General features: G+C 44.8%; 3 protein-coding genes across 5 annotated transcripts; all 3 read right to left on the bottom strand.

Annotated features, from left to right (window-relative positions):
- Positions 1 to 86: 86 nt before the first annotated feature.
- LOC112877438 (diphthine--ammonia ligase) lies at positions 87 to 4,196 on the bottom strand. 2 transcript variants are annotated; one of them, XM_025941758.1, is made up of 12 exons: positions 4,003 to 4,196; positions 3,844 to 3,915; positions 3,652 to 3,731; positions 3,338 to 3,563; positions 3,214 to 3,246; positions 3,038 to 3,120; positions 2,723 to 2,795; positions 2,177 to 2,501; positions 1,745 to 2,076; positions 1,163 to 1,482; positions 702 to 1,038; positions 87 to 620 (listed from the first exon to the last, which is right to left on the bottom strand). In XM_025941758.1, the coding sequence occupies exons 1-12, from the start codon at positions 4,078 to 4,080 to the stop codon at positions 408 to 410; spliced, it is 2,172 nt and encodes a 723-aa protein (XP_025797543.1). In that variant the 5' UTR covers positions 4,081 to 4,196; the 3' UTR covers positions 87 to 407. The 2 variants fall into 2 exon arrangements, with proteins under 2 accessions (XP_025797543.1, XP_025797536.1); XM_025941751.1 differs by having other exon boundaries at positions 1,745 to 2,079; positions 4,003 to 4,195.
- A 515-nt stretch (positions 4,197 to 4,711) lies between these two features.
- On the bottom strand, positions 4,712 to 8,754 carry LOC112877455 (casein kinase I). 2 transcript variants are annotated; one of them, XM_025941769.1, is made up of 14 exons: positions 8,237 to 8,754; positions 8,077 to 8,117; positions 7,790 to 7,859; positions 7,525 to 7,673; positions 7,265 to 7,360; positions 6,807 to 6,877; positions 6,572 to 6,633; positions 6,435 to 6,498; positions 6,230 to 6,314; positions 6,018 to 6,144; positions 5,833 to 5,906; positions 5,693 to 5,753; positions 5,501 to 5,604; positions 4,712 to 5,371 (listed from the first exon to the last, which is right to left on the bottom strand). In XM_025941769.1, exons 1-14 carry the CDS (start codon positions 8,310 to 8,312, stop codon positions 5,045 to 5,047), a joined length of 1,407 nt encoding a protein of 468 aa, XP_025797554.1. In that variant the 5' UTR covers positions 8,313 to 8,754; the 3' UTR covers positions 4,712 to 5,044. The 2 variants fall into 2 exon arrangements, with proteins under 2 accessions (XP_025797554.1, XP_025797560.1); XM_025941775.1 differs by having other exon boundaries at positions 5,501 to 5,601; positions 8,237 to 8,749.
- A 2,705-nt stretch (positions 8,755 to 11,459) lies between these two features.
- On the bottom strand, positions 11,460 to 15,262 carry LOC112876907 (ABC transporter I family member 19-like). The gene is made up of 6 exons (XM_025941089.1): positions 14,952 to 15,262; positions 14,024 to 14,184; positions 13,655 to 13,706; positions 13,174 to 13,310; positions 12,051 to 12,137; positions 11,460 to 11,944 (listed from the first exon to the last, which is right to left on the bottom strand). Exons 1-6 carry the CDS (start codon positions 15,109 to 15,111, stop codon positions 11,657 to 11,659), a joined length of 885 nt encoding a protein of 294 aa, XP_025796874.1. The 5' UTR covers positions 15,112 to 15,262; the 3' UTR covers positions 11,460 to 11,656.
- Positions 15,263 to 15,409: the final 147 nt, after the last annotated feature.

Genomic DNA, 15,409 nt, shown 5'->3' on the forward strand with positions numbered 1-15,409 from the left:
GATTAGGGAAGCTACGCGGCTTCGGTTTCACTGACAGCAATCTGTGCTGCCCAGATAGCAAAAATGTCAACACAGAGACACGTTACTGAATGGACCTCTGTGGATAGACCAATGTCATCACAAGCTTCAGTACAGGCTAGTCAGGCCCAATGTATATATAGGCTACAGAAACATAAGCAAAAAAAATACAGTATACTAGTAATCATGGTATATTTTTCAACGATCACCAGCACAGAAAGCTACCGCTGCCAACCCTAAAAGCAGCTGATTAACTGTCGTCCAACTCGGCAATTGATAGGCGGCCGGCTCCTTTGGCAGTTTGGCAGAAATTCTAACATGCGCACGCGTCCGAAGGAAAGCTGCATTCCAGCAAGCATCACAGCGAACAAATCGGATGCGTGTGCAGGCTAATGTTTGGAGGCCAATAACTCGCATGTTATTATATTGTTCGTACATGCAGAGCAACCAGAACCTGATACCGGCACGATGTTGTAGCATGGAGATTCATCGGTTCTTAAGGAACTGTTGTCTTCTGCAAGCTCAGTGAAGGCCTCCGAAAATGCACGGGACATTGCATCTGCTGCCACCGAGTTTTCTACCGAATAGTAGAACCTCAACATCTACAGATTTCAATCCGAAAAATGCTCATTAGGATATCTGGATATGAACGTAGCTGCAATGTAATTATGCGACAAACATACCGTTATGCTGTCCCAGGAAAATTTGTTATCCCCCAGGATCTTCACGATCTGGAAAGCACAAAATCTAGCCATAGCTTTCAAATTGTCCTCCGTGTGGTATAGCTGCCCGGCTGTAGAACATATCTTTGATGCAATATCACTTGTGACTGAGACCACAGCAGAACAAATTCTCCCATCAATTGTGTGGATCTGGCAACATGAGTCATGCAAGTCAGAGTATTGTGCACTCCATGCTTGGCTTGGTGCTGGCTGTGTCATTCCAGTCTCCATTTCTCTAGTTGCAACTCCATCATCATTGGTGGGGACATATAAAATAGGTTTTATCTCCACACGTGCTCTGGAAAATGTGGGGGAAAATCCATCTTATGAAGTTAATAATATAGTTTTATTGCATGTTTCAAATATGCTAGTTCAAACTACATCACTTTCTTGCCGATGTATAGATGCGAAGAGATGCATACCCTTTTGGAAGATCTGGTGCAAATACATATAGAACAGTGGGATATAATCCAGTTTTTGAGCAATCCAAACGAGTAATATAAGAACTCTGCAATGTCTGTTCGACTTCATCCTTCTCATCAGATGTCAACTGTGCAGAGCAGTACACCAGAAAGTGTATTGCTGAGGAATAGATAGAGCAACTAAAGGCATTAGCCACAGCTTCACTATTTTGTAGTGCTAATTCTAGTTCAGCTGTTGCACCACCAGGACAGAGCTTCATCGTAGGAGGGTCAAGCCCCAGCTGACCAGCCATATACAGAATCTCTCCATAAAGTGTTGCCTAAAGTAAAGTAGATCAAATATTATGTCCTAAAAATCAGCATCTGCACCGAAAGAACAACAAAAACTCTCTGGAGAATTGAAGTACAGCTGTCATGCAACTACTCTATCATCTACAGGCAACACCCTATATTGTGAAATGACCATTCTATGGACCAATATTGCAGTTTGGAGGGTGTATTTAGTTTTTTATTTGTAAAAATTAGACGAGCTTAGAACTTACAACATGAACTCGTGGCATTAGCAACGAGTGTATCTTGTACCTGGCTATAAGGTCCAATGCAACTAGGAGCCCAGCAGGAGATGCTCTGCACATGTAGGACTCTCTTTTTCAACTCATCTGAAACTAGAACTTCCACATATGCTTTACCCAACCCAACCTGAACCAATGGCAATTCAATTGTACTGCGTGAAGGAACACCCAGGTAGCATTTCTTTTCTGTAATGAAGCTGACATACACTTCATTGGCCAATCCAAATTCCTTCATGTTTGAAATGTAGAGGTGAACATATAAAACATTCACCCAACCTAACCCTTCTTCCTGGAGCTGATTATCAATTCCGCTCAAAACTGCTATGAGGTCTTCCTTCAGGCCTACTGATGCAATAGAACAATAGAATATAACGAGGTATTCCTGTCAGGTGGAGTAAAGAACATCAATGTCAACAGAATAACCTAGGATGAGAAAATGCACCTTCCAAATCTCTAGAGCGATCCTGAATCCAACAGCTAATTGAACGCAAATTCTTCCCTGTCTTTGAGATGCATAGGTCTTTATTGGTGCAAGCATCAACAGCTGGATTCAAGGTGTGTTTTTCTTCATCAGTGCACGTGATAACTTCATCAACCTCATACACACAACTAGAAATATCTTGAGTGACAGAACCGTCCCCAATTGTATCAGATGAATCTGGCTTGTGCTCAAGATGAAATGCACGTGGATGAAGAATTCCAACAGAAGCAATGGAGTCAGCAGAGTGGAGTATTACTTCATAATCGTCGAGAATAATTCTTGCATTCTGTAATTACATGCATGTTAGGGAATAAGATACTGACATTGATCGACCATAACAAAAAATCTCCATTACTTCCAGTATAAATAAATAATTTTTATGAGAAAGTTTAGAGTATAGACAGTAATAACAAGTCATGTCATGTGACCAATGGTTAGTCTACTACTGAGGAGTCTAAAACAAGTGACATCAGGGTTTGAGTTAGCTCTTCAAAGGTTCAGACTTACACAAAAGAGAGGGCAGTCAAGAGTTAGTGTTTCATATTCTCCACCTTCACCACAGACATTGATTCCATAACTCCTAATAGGGCATAAGAAAACAAAGAGATTAAAAGCTGTGTATAGACCAAAAAACTGATTCCAGTATTTGCTTTGAGAATTATGAGAAACCTAAGATCAACCAAGACATAAGCTCAGGTCAGCTCAAGAAAACGCACATAAGTTCCAACAAAGGGACAAGGAACAACTACATTAGCATGAAACCTACTAAGTGGGGAAGAAACTTGTACACATATGGTAGGTGCTGGGCAGTGAGAAACATACTCATTCATTTGGAGTAGATGACACTTAAGTTCAGCCAGTTCTTTACCTAAGTGGGAAGAAGGTTTCAACCCCAGTGCAGCAACCTACAAAGCTCGATAAATCAGCCACTTATTGTTAATGTGCTATCCCAAAATTATAGGAGTTAATTGTTGTAAAAATATGAATACATTGCATACCTTTACAGTTATTGCCACAATGCCCCTTCTTATCTGTAAGCATTAAAGACCATAACAACACTGAGTGGACATGCTTTTTGTGACAGTTCATACAATTATAAAAGAAACTGGATTTCCATGGTACCATTTCCTCTAGGAGCAAAGTCTGATCCTGCTTCCATAAATAAGCTAGCGAGACCAGGCCCAGCCTCGAGCAGACACTCTCAACCCGGAGCCTCTGGTAATCGGACGCGATTGCACCTGACGACACCGCACTGATGGATGGAATTTGCCGCTTAACCTCGCTCAACAGAGCAAACATATCTTCCACTTCATCTCCTGCCGTAACATTATATTTGAGGCCCTGATCCCTACGGACAACAATAGTTGAATTGATGGAACCACATCATCTTTTGAATATTACAATCACAGGCCGCAATGTCGGCAGAGATAGCTTGCCTTGTGGATCCACGAATGCGCCTCCGGAAGAGAGGCAAGCCCATGCATTTCGCGTAGCTCACGACAATCTGGTGCCCAACCTGAAGCCTCCCCGATCACAACAAGAAGCACAGCCATCAGCAAGTATCCATGTACCAGCAGCAAATGGCCGAATTACGGCGTCAACTGGCAGCAAAGGAGTTAAGTGCATACGGTTTGGTACATGTAGCTATCGAGCTCATCAACGCCGTCGTCTAGGGGGATAAGATTAGCCAAAGCAACAACCTGTGAGCAACAGCAAAGTTGAACAAGGCTCATTTAACAAGACACGAAGAGGTGGGGAGACGGATGGATGGAGCTGCATAGCCTTGCCTTGTGGCCGTAGTCGAGACATCGCATCATGGCGAAGCAGCTGTCCTTGCCGCCGCTCACCAGCGCCACCACCTCCATCGCCGCCGCCGGTTAGGACCTTTCTCCCTCTAGGGTTAAGTAGGTGAGACTTGCCTAGTTTCCCCGGTCGCCGGCTGCCGAGATGGGTTCGCTCTCCTCCTGGTCTGTCTGGGCGGCTGTGCGCCTGCGCCAGTAAGCGATGCGTGGGGGCTTCATGGGCTTGGCAGGCCTTACAGGCATATATGCTCTAGTCAGACCACGGCCCACATTCTCTGGAAAGCCTCTGAGCCGAAAGCACACTGTCTCTAGTCAGCTGTGGCACTAAGTGATTTGTGGGCCGGCTTGCTGGGCTAGATTAGAGCCGTCTCCTCTTTTCTTTGTTTCCTTTTTTTTTTGGCATAGGGTTCAACGAACTGGTAATAGCTCCGCCGTGTTGTTTAAAAAAAATAAAGAAGCTCCGCCGTGTTTTTTTTTTTGCGAAAAAGCTCCGCCGTGTTATTTACCGGTTGTAAAGCCAACAGCGGCATTGCCACATGCCCACATTAATCCAAATTAAGCTTGTACACTCCTCGGTTCTTGTAGCCAGTAAAGGACTACCGACATGTCATGGCACTGCAACGTGCAACAAAGAGAGCAGTTTTTACAGAAGTCCCTTTTTATCAACTTCTGTTGAATATGAGAAAATCCAGAGTTCAACAAGAAATGCACGAGCACTTGTCTCGGGAGGAAAAGTCGCCAAGTCCAGCAAAGGGTGAAGAAACATAAATATGTGAATCTTGACCACCCCTAAATTAATCATCACAAGGCTAGGACTTGGCCCTAACGCAACAGCAACACACACATTAACAACAAATTATTGCTATCTATGAAGCAATGATACAACAGGCCGGGGCACTACGAAATTATGGGATGCCCCAGGGGAACTGTTGACAAATAGGAGGTGATATCCTGTCATTTACAGAGTCGCAAACAGCATTCTTCCCTTTTCGCCACTCAGATGCCGTTTTCTGTTTTCTTCTTCCCATCATTTCCTTTTACCGCCACCCAGGGACAGAAGCTCCAGGCTGCGGTGGAGCGGCTCATCACGGGAGCCTCTCGCAACTGCTGCCCGTGAAAGGGAGGTGGCCCTTGACTCGCCTGGTGATGGGTTAACTCTCTGGGTGCTTGATGGACGACTGCCACTGTTGCTAGAGAACAACCTGCTTGTCCGGTTATACTGCTGCTCACTTGGTTCCACAGATGAGCCTGGCCTGCTGCTTGATGCTATAGCTCTCCTTGACGCGCTGCCTGTACGAGAGGATGTACGAGGTCTCTCCACAGTCCTTTCCCCAGACCGGTCTGTGCTATGCATCTGAGAAAAATAGGGCCATGCATGGTAAAGGTTCATGACATGTGAGGACTTCATGGGGAGAAAATAAAAGCACCACAAGCAGCAGTTCCTAAGTTCATAGAGCATGAGGCGAAGGGAAGTTTAACTTACGATTTCCTTTAACGACATAGATACGGTCTCACGTGGTCGCTGTGCATAATTGTCACTCTGATTCATAGAGCCAGTTGGATTCCGCCTACCGGACGCTTCGCCTGCTAAAAAGGGTGCTTATATGTTCAAATATGTGTGTGGTCTGTATAATAGCTGTTACACAACTCTCAAAAAGCAGAAGAAAGCACAAACCTGGGGTCTTCTCAATCTTATCCATAGAAGGTCCGGCGGCTCCACTAGTTCTTTCACTTGCCTGAACAATGGCAAACAGATGGAATAAACCAACGAACTATACAGTGTGTATCAAACAGAAACACAAGATAATTGCATACCCTCATCCGCGGGTTGGAACCTATCTGGGGATATTTCAAAATGGTCCAGTCAAACACATAATCGAACTGGTATCCTGCATTAGTACAAACATTAGAAACAGGAGCTACAGGACGCTCACAATAGAAAATGACCAAAGAAGAAACAAGATCACAAGGGAAACAAACTATTGTTTCAAAAATCATACCTTCACGAATGAAGAGATCGCGGAATAGTCTTTTCAGGTAAGAATAATCAGGCTTGTCTTCAAACCGCAATGAACGACAGTAGTGAAAGTAGGAGATAAACTCTGATGGGTACGATTTGCAGAGTACCTAATCCATAACGAACAATATAAGAATGTATGTTTATTGTACTTCACATAAATAAAGAATCAACAAAGGTTAATCTATGAGCTACCTCCACCGGAGTAAGCATCTTTTTCTCACTGATTTTGTCATATTTCTGCTTCTTGGTTCCTGCTTTCAGCCCCTGCCATGGTAGGCTGTTCAAAGGGCAAAGGATCAATGATATGCTAAGAGTATTAATATGCTAATTATTTAAAGAAACTTGTGAGTGCAACCATTACAACAGCTGGATGAAAAGTTGGATGGCACAAACTAACCTGCCCCTAAGGAAGTACATAAGGACATAACCGAGAGATTCTAAATCATCTCTCCTGCTTTGCTCTGCATACAAGTAAAATCTAAGGTTAGGCAAAATCATACTCGAGTAATCAGCCAAATGATGTCAGAAACTCACCAACGCCAAGGTGCGTATTGACACTTGCATATCGTGCAGTTCCAGTGAGGTTCTTGTTCTCTCTGCACATTGAAATGAGCATCATGTCATCATAAAACTACAGCAAGAACAGTACTGGCATCATTACATTGAGAGCCTAACTTCAAGCATTTTTTTTGCTGGAAAACAAAAGCATATCCATATACAGTTATTTACGAAATGTATTTAGCTATTCAGATGAGTAGAGTTCGCCAACCTGTAGGGGATGTGCTTGTGAGTCTGAAGATCCCTATATTTCTTTGCAAGCCCATAGTCTATTATATACACCTGCCAAAAAAACCAGTAAGTTAAAGAATAATTGGACCAGGAGATCTCTATTCAATAAAGAAGTGTTTTCTTTGAATAGAATATATTGTCAGCCATACAACTAAGAGACTATAACAAAATAACAGGATAATGAATCCATAGTACATTGCAACCAAGCAAATGACATAAAGCATTAGTTGAACGACGCACCGATGTTTCACCATATTTTGAGATTTTTTAGGAGAAAGATAACCATATTATGAAGAACTAATGGCATTGAAGCACCACAATCAGGAAGGCCCCACAAGTACAGCAGAAGCAATGGATTCAAGAGGCAAAATGCATATAAAAACATGTTTCACATATCGACTTGAACAGCAAGAGTTAAGCGCAGATATAGGATCGAACCTGATTGGCTTTCCTACCAAGCCCCATAAGGAAATTATCAGGCTTTATATCACGGTGAAGAAACCCCTTTTGATGCATGTACTCAACCCGATTAATCTGAAAATCATGAATAAGGAATGTGTTAGCACCAGCAAAATTCACGGAGTAAGAAGGAGAGGACAATCACGTAATCACGTTACAAGTTGACAACAAACTCTGATTAAGCTCAGAGATGAACTGGAACAATAAAAAGCTTGAAAATAAAGGGATTCTGCAGTCACCATTTGATCAGCAAGCATGAGCACAGTCTTAAGCGAGAACTTTCTGCTGCAGTAGTTGAACAAGTCCTCAAGGCTAGGCCCAAGAAGATCGATCACCATGACATTATACTCCCCCTCAACACCAAACCACTTCAAGTGTGGAATGCCAGCTGTAACAAAGGGGAACAAAAAGGTCAACCCAACCCATCCCTGTGCTAGCACCTAATCACAAAGTACCATTTTAATAATTCTAACTGGATGTATAGGCTCTATGACATTAACTTACTTCCTCCTTGGAGAAGCATGTAGAGCTTCGACTCATAATGAAGCTGTGGGTGCTTTGTCTTCACATTTTCCTGTCAAATAAAAGCAACAACATTGGAAAACATTTCCACCAACCCAAACAGCTAACAGTATTTACAAATAATACTAGTGGACCATCATTTGACACGGACATTTCATTTCTCTACATTTTGCATCTTGTGATCTTATCATGAACTAGGCAGCATAGCAAATTTTATCAAACTGCGTTAAAAACAAAAAATTGCATCCAAATCAGAGAGAATCCAATACCAGCTTGACGGCGACCTCCTCTCCAGTCTGCACATTCACAGCTGCAAGCAAGAACAGGAGCAAAGTTAGCATCTTTCTCCTAAAAACACAACGAAAATATGGGGGCGGGGGGGGGGGGGGTCCCTTGAATATGTGAAGAAGGGATAGGAAGATAACTCACCCAGGAAGAGCTCCCCGAACGATCCACTCCCGATCTTCTTTCCGAGCTTGAACTTGCCCCCGACCACATGATCCATCTCGTCCCGAGACGAATCGAGAAGCCTCTGTTCCCCTCTAGTCCGACGAGATCCAAACGCGCCGAGGCGGGGCGGCACCGGGCGGAGCCGAATCGAATCGGGATTCCGGGCGGCGGGGGCTCAGCGAGACCAGATCCACACAGAGCAGCGAGAAATCCGGGTGGCGGCTAGCCCCAATCGAACGAGCGAGAACGAATATGAACGAATCTAAATCGAGACGAATGGAACGGGCGAACAAATCAACAGCGGGTCGCGGATCCGGAGAAACAGATACAAAAATGGCTCCTTTCTCCAAGTGAAACTCCTGGCCCTCTCGGCGAATTCGCCGGGAGACGAGGCGGGGGGCGGGGAGAGAGAAGGGGGGGAGGGGAAGCGGCGGATAGGGGAAGGGAGGAGAAGGGGAGGCGAGGAGAAGAAGACGAAGACGGAGGACGAGGAGGAGACCTGCAAGGGAAATGACGGGGGAGGGGATGATGATTAGTAAATAGACACCAGCCGGTTAAAGAAACTGATTAACAGGGAGCAGGTTCGCGCGAGCAATTGGACAGGTGCGCCCATCTTTCGCTTGTTCTGTTGCTCTTTTCTTTTTCCGGCGCTTTATTGTTTTTTTGGTTGTGCTCGCACTCATTGAGACCGGGCCTTTTCTTTCTTTCCTTCGTGCCGCTAACTCCCTAGTATACTAGTATAGCATTGGAAAAAAACAATTTCGGTTCACCTCTGTGTTGCTTCAAGAATGAATCAAGAAAAAAAACTTAGCTACTCTTTTTGCAAATTAAAATTTTGAGAAACACGTTCTCTTCTTAACTTTCTTCTAGAACAGTCATTAAGCTGTGTAGAATGTTGCTTCCGAATAGGTGAGGTCAACTCATCCATCACAAAAAAAAATGTTGATTTCCACCAAATTAGCAAGTGAAAAATATGAAGAACACTACGTTTTCAACTCAACCTCAACGCTTGTCTCAGAATCTGAATTTTGCGATTATGAAATTATTGACCGTGCCATCAAAAGAATCTCCGTAGAAATGGCAACTCTGCTACTCCTAAACCAACTTCTCTCTCTCTCTCTCTCACAGTTGAAGCATGCATGATGCATATCATAATATTGTACTCGCTTAGTAGAGAAATTGTTCTTATAAAAAGTTGAGGTATGTGTTGTTGAACAAACCTAAATCAGTCAAACCTACAGCGGACATATTTCCATTTCTCACAAGACAACGAAATGCTGTCCATCTCGTGCCTTCATCTACTTTTCAAAATGTGTTGCCCACCACTCGTGTCCAATCCTCTCAACTTTTACCAAGGAAGGAATCGAGGCTTGGTTGAGCAAGGCCTGCACCTTTGCATGCATCGTCCCCATAAGAATTTTATCATGCACTTTCTCTTTTTTTTTCAAAAACAAAAATTTGTATGATCCTGGTAAATGCGTATTACAAATTTACAATACGCATAACCTCTTTCATTTACTTATTTTTTATTTGTTTGTGTAAATCGAGCGACAAAAGCTGTTCGTAGCAAGTAGAGATGCTCAACATATTTCCTCTTTCTGCATGGAGAAAAAGGGTACGTTCCAGTACCATTTGTGCACGGATATTTGCTCCATTTCGTGTACCATTGGGCCCCGGCTACAGCGAGGCAATCAGCCCCAGTACCAGTCCCAGATTATAAAGAAACAAGATGGAATGACGTGGCCGTTTTCTTTTTCAGAAAACGAAAGGCGGCACTGCAAGTGGTGGCAGCATCCTTTTTCATTTCCAGCCTTTTATAAAAACCGCGGTCTCGTGGTGGGGCCCAGCCGACAGGTGGGCCCGGAAGGTTAGGTAGCGTCCGACACGTTCTGCGGCCTCTCACCCCGCCGCTCCGCACGCGCGGGTGCCCCCTCCCGCTCGGGAATATCTGAGCGGCTCGAGCCATCCCAGCCGTCGGTCGGAACCATCCGACGGGTGGTATCGAGTGCGCGTACGGACACCGAGCCCCGGTTGGTGCGCTGTTCCCGGGCATGGCCGCGCCGCAGGCCTGGGCCGTCCAAGCCGATGGGCTCGGGTCGTCGTGGGCTCTGCAACGGACGGCGCAGGTCACGGCAGCGCTGGGGACGGGACAGGAGAGCTGACCGTTGACGGGACGTGACGTGGCGTGGCCGGTAATAAAGGCAGCGGCTGGTAGTCTGCACGGGAACCGCGGCGGCGCACGGCGGAGCACGGCAAAGGTGGTAGCTTCCACGCAAAACCCCCCTTCTCGTTGCTGCCCCTCTCTTCAACGCTTTTATTTTATTTACAACTTACAAGCCAAAACAAAAGCGTTTTCCTCGTGACACTTCGACTAGGAACTAGCTACTCGTGTAGACAATAGGCACAGTCGTCTGGATGTGGCACGATTTCGTCAGCGACACTAGTGAACGTCATTACAATTTTGGATACAAAGTCAATGCTTACAGAGATACAGTGAAGGGAATCAGTTATCAATTAACATCTTATTTAACAAATAAAACCATGCATTTGATAAATGAGATTATCACAAATGTTCCCCAGGGGTCATCCTAAGTACTAGAAATTGTCTGCAGATCACAGCACCGACTCCGGCCATCACTGGACAGGCCGGTGATCACCAGTGGAAGTCAAACGGTAGACGCGTACTCAGATGATGGGCATCGGATCATGGACATGGACGGCACAGTACGGCCGTATCGGCAGAGACAACGCCGGCACATTTTGACGTGTTCCCGTGTAATCATCCGGAACGCATTACAGATAAGATTAGCAGGGATAAACAAAGCTGCCAAGCGGCGGGGGAGCCACCGGCCACGACCAGACGACAGCCAGCGCGACCAAGTTGCGAGCAGCCCGGGACTCACGCGGCATCATCCCGGGGGGCGCACATGCGGCGGAGGCGAAAGAAAGGGTGTCGAGGGGGATGGTAGGCTAGCGGCTGTTGGGCAAAGTTGACCGAGTAGCAATGCCAGGATTAGTTGGAAAGTTTATGCATCCGACTGACCTGTACAGTATATGGATTGCATTTGTACTGCAGATGCATACAAAGTGGCTGCATCAGGGGATACAGTCGTACGTGTACACATTACTTTCTCGTGATAAACGGGGAAACTTTTCTGAATATATCAAGCCTCATCGAGAGCGACTGGGACAGCGACGAACGTGGTGAGCACCTATTGCTCCTCGTCGACACAGGTGCAAGCTAACTTTATTCTACAGATATATCGCTGTATACAAGGAAGCGAAGCAGATAAGATGCCAAATATGTTTTTCAAAAAAAAGAAAAGGGGAAGATGACAAATACTGTAACAATTATATGGCTAGTAATGGCACAAAAGTAAGTGCAGGGTTGCCAAATCATCAACGGTAGTATGCCATGTGGCGAGATGAGCGGAAAGGAGAACTATCAAACGGCGAGGAGCGCCTGGGCTGGGTCTCTGAACGTGGAGGATCCTTCTTGGGGAGTTTGGTCTCTGATCGGAGCCATGACTCAACGACGGTCAGCAAGTTTTTGGCATTCTTCAGCTCTTCGATGTCCGAGTATTTTGCCGATTTTCTCAGTTCGCCCTCCTGGATATATGCAATGTCGGTAGCCCATGTCTCTAACCCATCGAATATGTGGGTGGCGTACACAATGGTGGCTTCTCTCTGTGATGAACATTTCATGATAAGCAATGAGAAAGGCTTTGACAAACAAAGCTATAACAGTTTTCTTTTTCTGAAAAAAAAAGGCTATAACAGATTAAATCTGTACCTGCTCGCACTCTTCCTTAAAGAAGTCAAGGAGATCCATTCTGGTCACAACATCCAGATCAACGGTGATTTCATCAAGTAAAAGCACCTACGATGGTTTCAGATGTCTTAATGCCATGACAAACTCGGGTATATAGTAACAGGACGTCAACCAAGAGGGTACCTCTCATCACCAAACAAATGAGCACAAAATCATAAATGAGAAATAATATGGAATACCCAACATGGGAATTGTGCTCCTTATTACTTCCTCCGGTCGGGATTATTTGATGTTTCCTGACAGCCAAATGCTACTGATTGCAGACCATTTTGGCTGTCTGAAACATCAAATAATTCCGTCCAGAGGTAGTATCACAAAGCATATCATGATCCTGTACAGGAACAGAATACAGATAAGGGTGTGGAACTTCCCGTATACTCACAAAAGATGTCCCATGTGTTGTTGGGCATTAACCATTGTGTAGGCAGCATCTAGGATAGATCATACTAGTCGTAGATTGCGGCCACACTAATATTACTGCCTGCGTGCAGCCCGTGGACCAAAGTCCTCTCTTCTTGTAACTTGCGCCCGGCCTTGTACCCGGCGCCACTTCATTGTATCCTGTCCTCTTGGGACATCTATTTAAATCAAAGCTCATAGCAGCAACAGGGATCCAGTCGGAGCTCTAGTGCAAACAACCTCAAAGGTGTGTGTGTTCATCCCCTCCTAGCTTAGGTAAACTACTCGGTTGTGCCTGTGAAACTACTCGGTGGGAGCCGGATTTCCAACACCATGCAGAATAAGGGTGGTGAATATTCTTTCTCAAGCAAAATAATATACTAATTGAAAAATTATCAGAAATTCAGAATAATAAAAATAAAGCTATTTCTTTTTCTTTGGCATGGACAGCACAGCTATCTATGAGGCTCTTTTTTTTTGAGACAGTGCACACGAGTATTCATAGCCTAGTACTAATTTGTCAAGGATGGCCAAAAAAGAATTATGCGACAGTATTAAACTTGAAATAATAATAATTCCTGCATTATAGTTCTTATCCTACCACATTAAGGTGGCATCCAATAGTGACATAAGCGCCACGCTAGCCAGCAACAAAATCCACAACAAATTAGGAACAAAACATCACCTTGTATGGATGAAGAAGACCCATGCAGATTTGCACCCTGCGGCGCTGTCCATCTGAAACTTTATGCATGCGCCATTGCAGATCAATGTCTAGCAGATCAATCAGCTTCTCTCGCCTAACAGGATCAACCCCGTCAACTGCTCATATTTCAGGGTAGAGAATGAAAGAAATGTTTACATGTACTCTCACCAGCACGATACGCTAAAAGATTTTCTGCTAGCAGCGATGCTGATTTTAGTGCTTATATTCTAACTTGGCATTATTAAACTAGGTAAAACTAAACAAAAAAAAATGTGGAAGCAGCATTTAACAAAACCCATGCCAGCAGGAAGCTATCAAGAAGAGATGATTGAAGCAATCAGGGGGCTTCAGTTCAGGGGCAAAGGAGTATGTGAGACACATGATCTCTTCTGTCACTAAGAAACCCAACTACAGGATATGTTCAAATGATGAGCATGAGCATTACAGTGTGATAGAATACCTCCAAAAATCATGTGCTCAGCAGAGAAGTCACCTTGCAGAGGAACATCGCCCTAAGAAAGTTGTTAGCATGTGAGACACAAAGAAATTGTGCCAAAAAAAAAACCATGCACTTGAACTGCAGACCTTGGGTTACTGTGCAATCGCAACTACCAAACTCCCCAAATACCAGAAACTGCATACTTTTAATCAATGAAGTAGATAAACCAGAATCTTCTAAGGATTTATCTTTTAAATGGTAAATGATCTATGTGGCAAAATCCCATTTGCGAGGACTAGAGTATTTACGAAAATATTGGCCATGATGGAACTGGAACCAGATTGAACAATGTATCTAATTTCTAAAGCAAGTAATAGTGAGGGAACTTACAGCTGAACCAATAGTCCGGCTCCAAGAGCCCCCCAAGTACGAAAGGTCGCCATTGCACACCAGCTGAGTATCATGAAAAGCTGAACCATTGAGAACACGAACCACATCCCTTCCTCCAACCATATGCTTTCCCGCAAGAATCTTCAAGAGTGTAGTCTTGCCTGAGTATTGGCACAACTACGTGCATAAGCTTCTGTACATAAAATTTACTCAGCACATCTCACTACAATACGTTACATGAAGCATTATGAATCATTTGTACACGTTGCATAAGATTCATCCAAAATGGATAAGGAAGTCTTCTTGTTAGAAAAAAAAGGACAAATTCTAGCGATGGTAATGGCAATCCCAATATAAAGTTCTACCGCACCTTCCGATCTCCATAAGAAAGAAAGGGAGAAGGTGCATAACTGCATACACATGTTTGCGATGCACAACACTTCAAAACAATGGGGAAGTAGCACAAAGTGGTTCATACAAAAACAGCAGTAGCTGGTTCTACATTGAGTTAGCTTAATTGCATTTGTCACTTCATTCAGCTTCTACGGCACAAGCATAAATTGCTTTAAGGCTACGCTACCAGTTTGTGTAATTCCATAATATAACACTGTATAAGCAACGCCATATCCTCACAAGGGACCATTGGGTTGAAAAGCTCGGCAGGCAATCCCCATGTAAACAACCGCCAAATCACACACTAACTGTCGCAGGGTACCACTAAAAAATATGGGGCATCGGAAACTACTTTATATAACAACAGGACATCCAAAGTCGCAAACATAACCCCACCCCGTCCCCTAAACCTACATAAATGATTGTCATATTTCCTTTACTAGACCATTTGATGGCCAATCAATCCAAATACACTCCTACCCGTCAGACAAACCGCCGCCATGTGCCTATGAGCAGGGATTAGGGTCAGGTATACCTGATCCATTGGCGCCTACGAGGAGGCAGCGGGAGCCAGGGGCGATGCGGAGGTTGAATCGCACGAAGAGCGGCGGCTGCCCGTCGTAGCCGAACTGCAGGGCGCTGACCTCGATGCCGCTCCGCCTCCACCCTTCGTCTCCGTTTCCTTCGCCGGTCATCTCTCCCCCACCTCGCCGCCGGCCGCCGGTTGGTGATCTCAACAACGCTCTCTGGCTCTCCCTCGCTCGCTTAATCGATCTCTTCTTCTCGTTTTCATTTTTAGGGAGGCTTTGGGAGTTGGTGGGATCGCTCTCTGGCTCTGTGCTCGCCGCGTCACCACACCTGTGGAGCGTTCAACATAGCCCACCCACACCACAGCAACCGCTGGGCTTGGGCTTCTCCCGTTTCTTCCAGGCCCACTTCGTAGCTTTTAGGCCCAATATTTTTTCCTTTAGAGAGAGAGAGAGAGAGAGAGAG

This window comes from Panicum hallii, chromosome 1 (assembly GCF_002211085.1).
Source record: "Panicum hallii strain FIL2 chromosome 1, PHallii_v3.1, whole genome shotgun sequence".
Taxonomy (NCBI): domain Eukaryota; kingdom Viridiplantae; phylum Streptophyta; class Magnoliopsida; order Poales; family Poaceae; genus Panicum; species Panicum hallii.

Excerpts from the sequence above, each read along its gene's own strand:
- LOC112876907 (XM_025941089.1), bottom strand. The coding sequence starts at position 15,111 with ATGACCGGCGAAGGAAACGGAGACGAAGGGTGGAGGCGGAGCGGCATC. Across the intron at positions 13,707-14,023 it reads GCCGGACTATTGGTTCAGCT|GGCGATGTTCCTCTGCAAGG; the intron begins GTAAGTTCCCTC and ends CAACTTTCTTAG. Across the intron at positions 12,138-13,173 it reads GTCTTCTTCATCCATACAAG|GTGCTTTTACTTGATGAAAT; the intron begins GTGATGTTTTGT and ends AAACCATCGTAG.
- LOC112877455 (XM_025941769.1), bottom strand. The coding sequence starts at position 8,312 with ATGGATCATGTGGTCGGGGGCAAGTTCAAGCTCGGAAAGAAGATCGGG. Across the intron at positions 7,361-7,524 it reads TCATGCTTGCTGATCAAATG|ATTAATCGGGTTGAGTACAT; the intron begins GTGACTGCAGAA and ends CATGATTTTCAG. Across the intron at positions 5,754-5,832 it reads GTTCCAACCCGCGGATGAGG|GCAAGTGAAAGAACTAGTGG; the intron begins GTATGCAATTAT and ends GCCATTGTTCAG.
- LOC112877438 (XM_025941751.1), bottom strand. The coding sequence starts at position 4,080 with ATGGAGGTGGTGGCGCTGGTGAGCGGCGGCAAGGACAGCTGCTTCGCC. Across the intron at positions 3,916-4,002 it reads GTCTCGACTACGGCCACAAG|GTTGTTGCTTTGGCTAATCT; the intron begins GCAAGGCTATGC and ends TGTTGCTCACAG. Across the intron at positions 2,080-2,176 it reads TCGCTCTAGAGATTTGGAAG|TAGGCCTGAAGGAAGACCTC; the intron begins GTGCATTTTCTC and ends CTATTGCATCAG.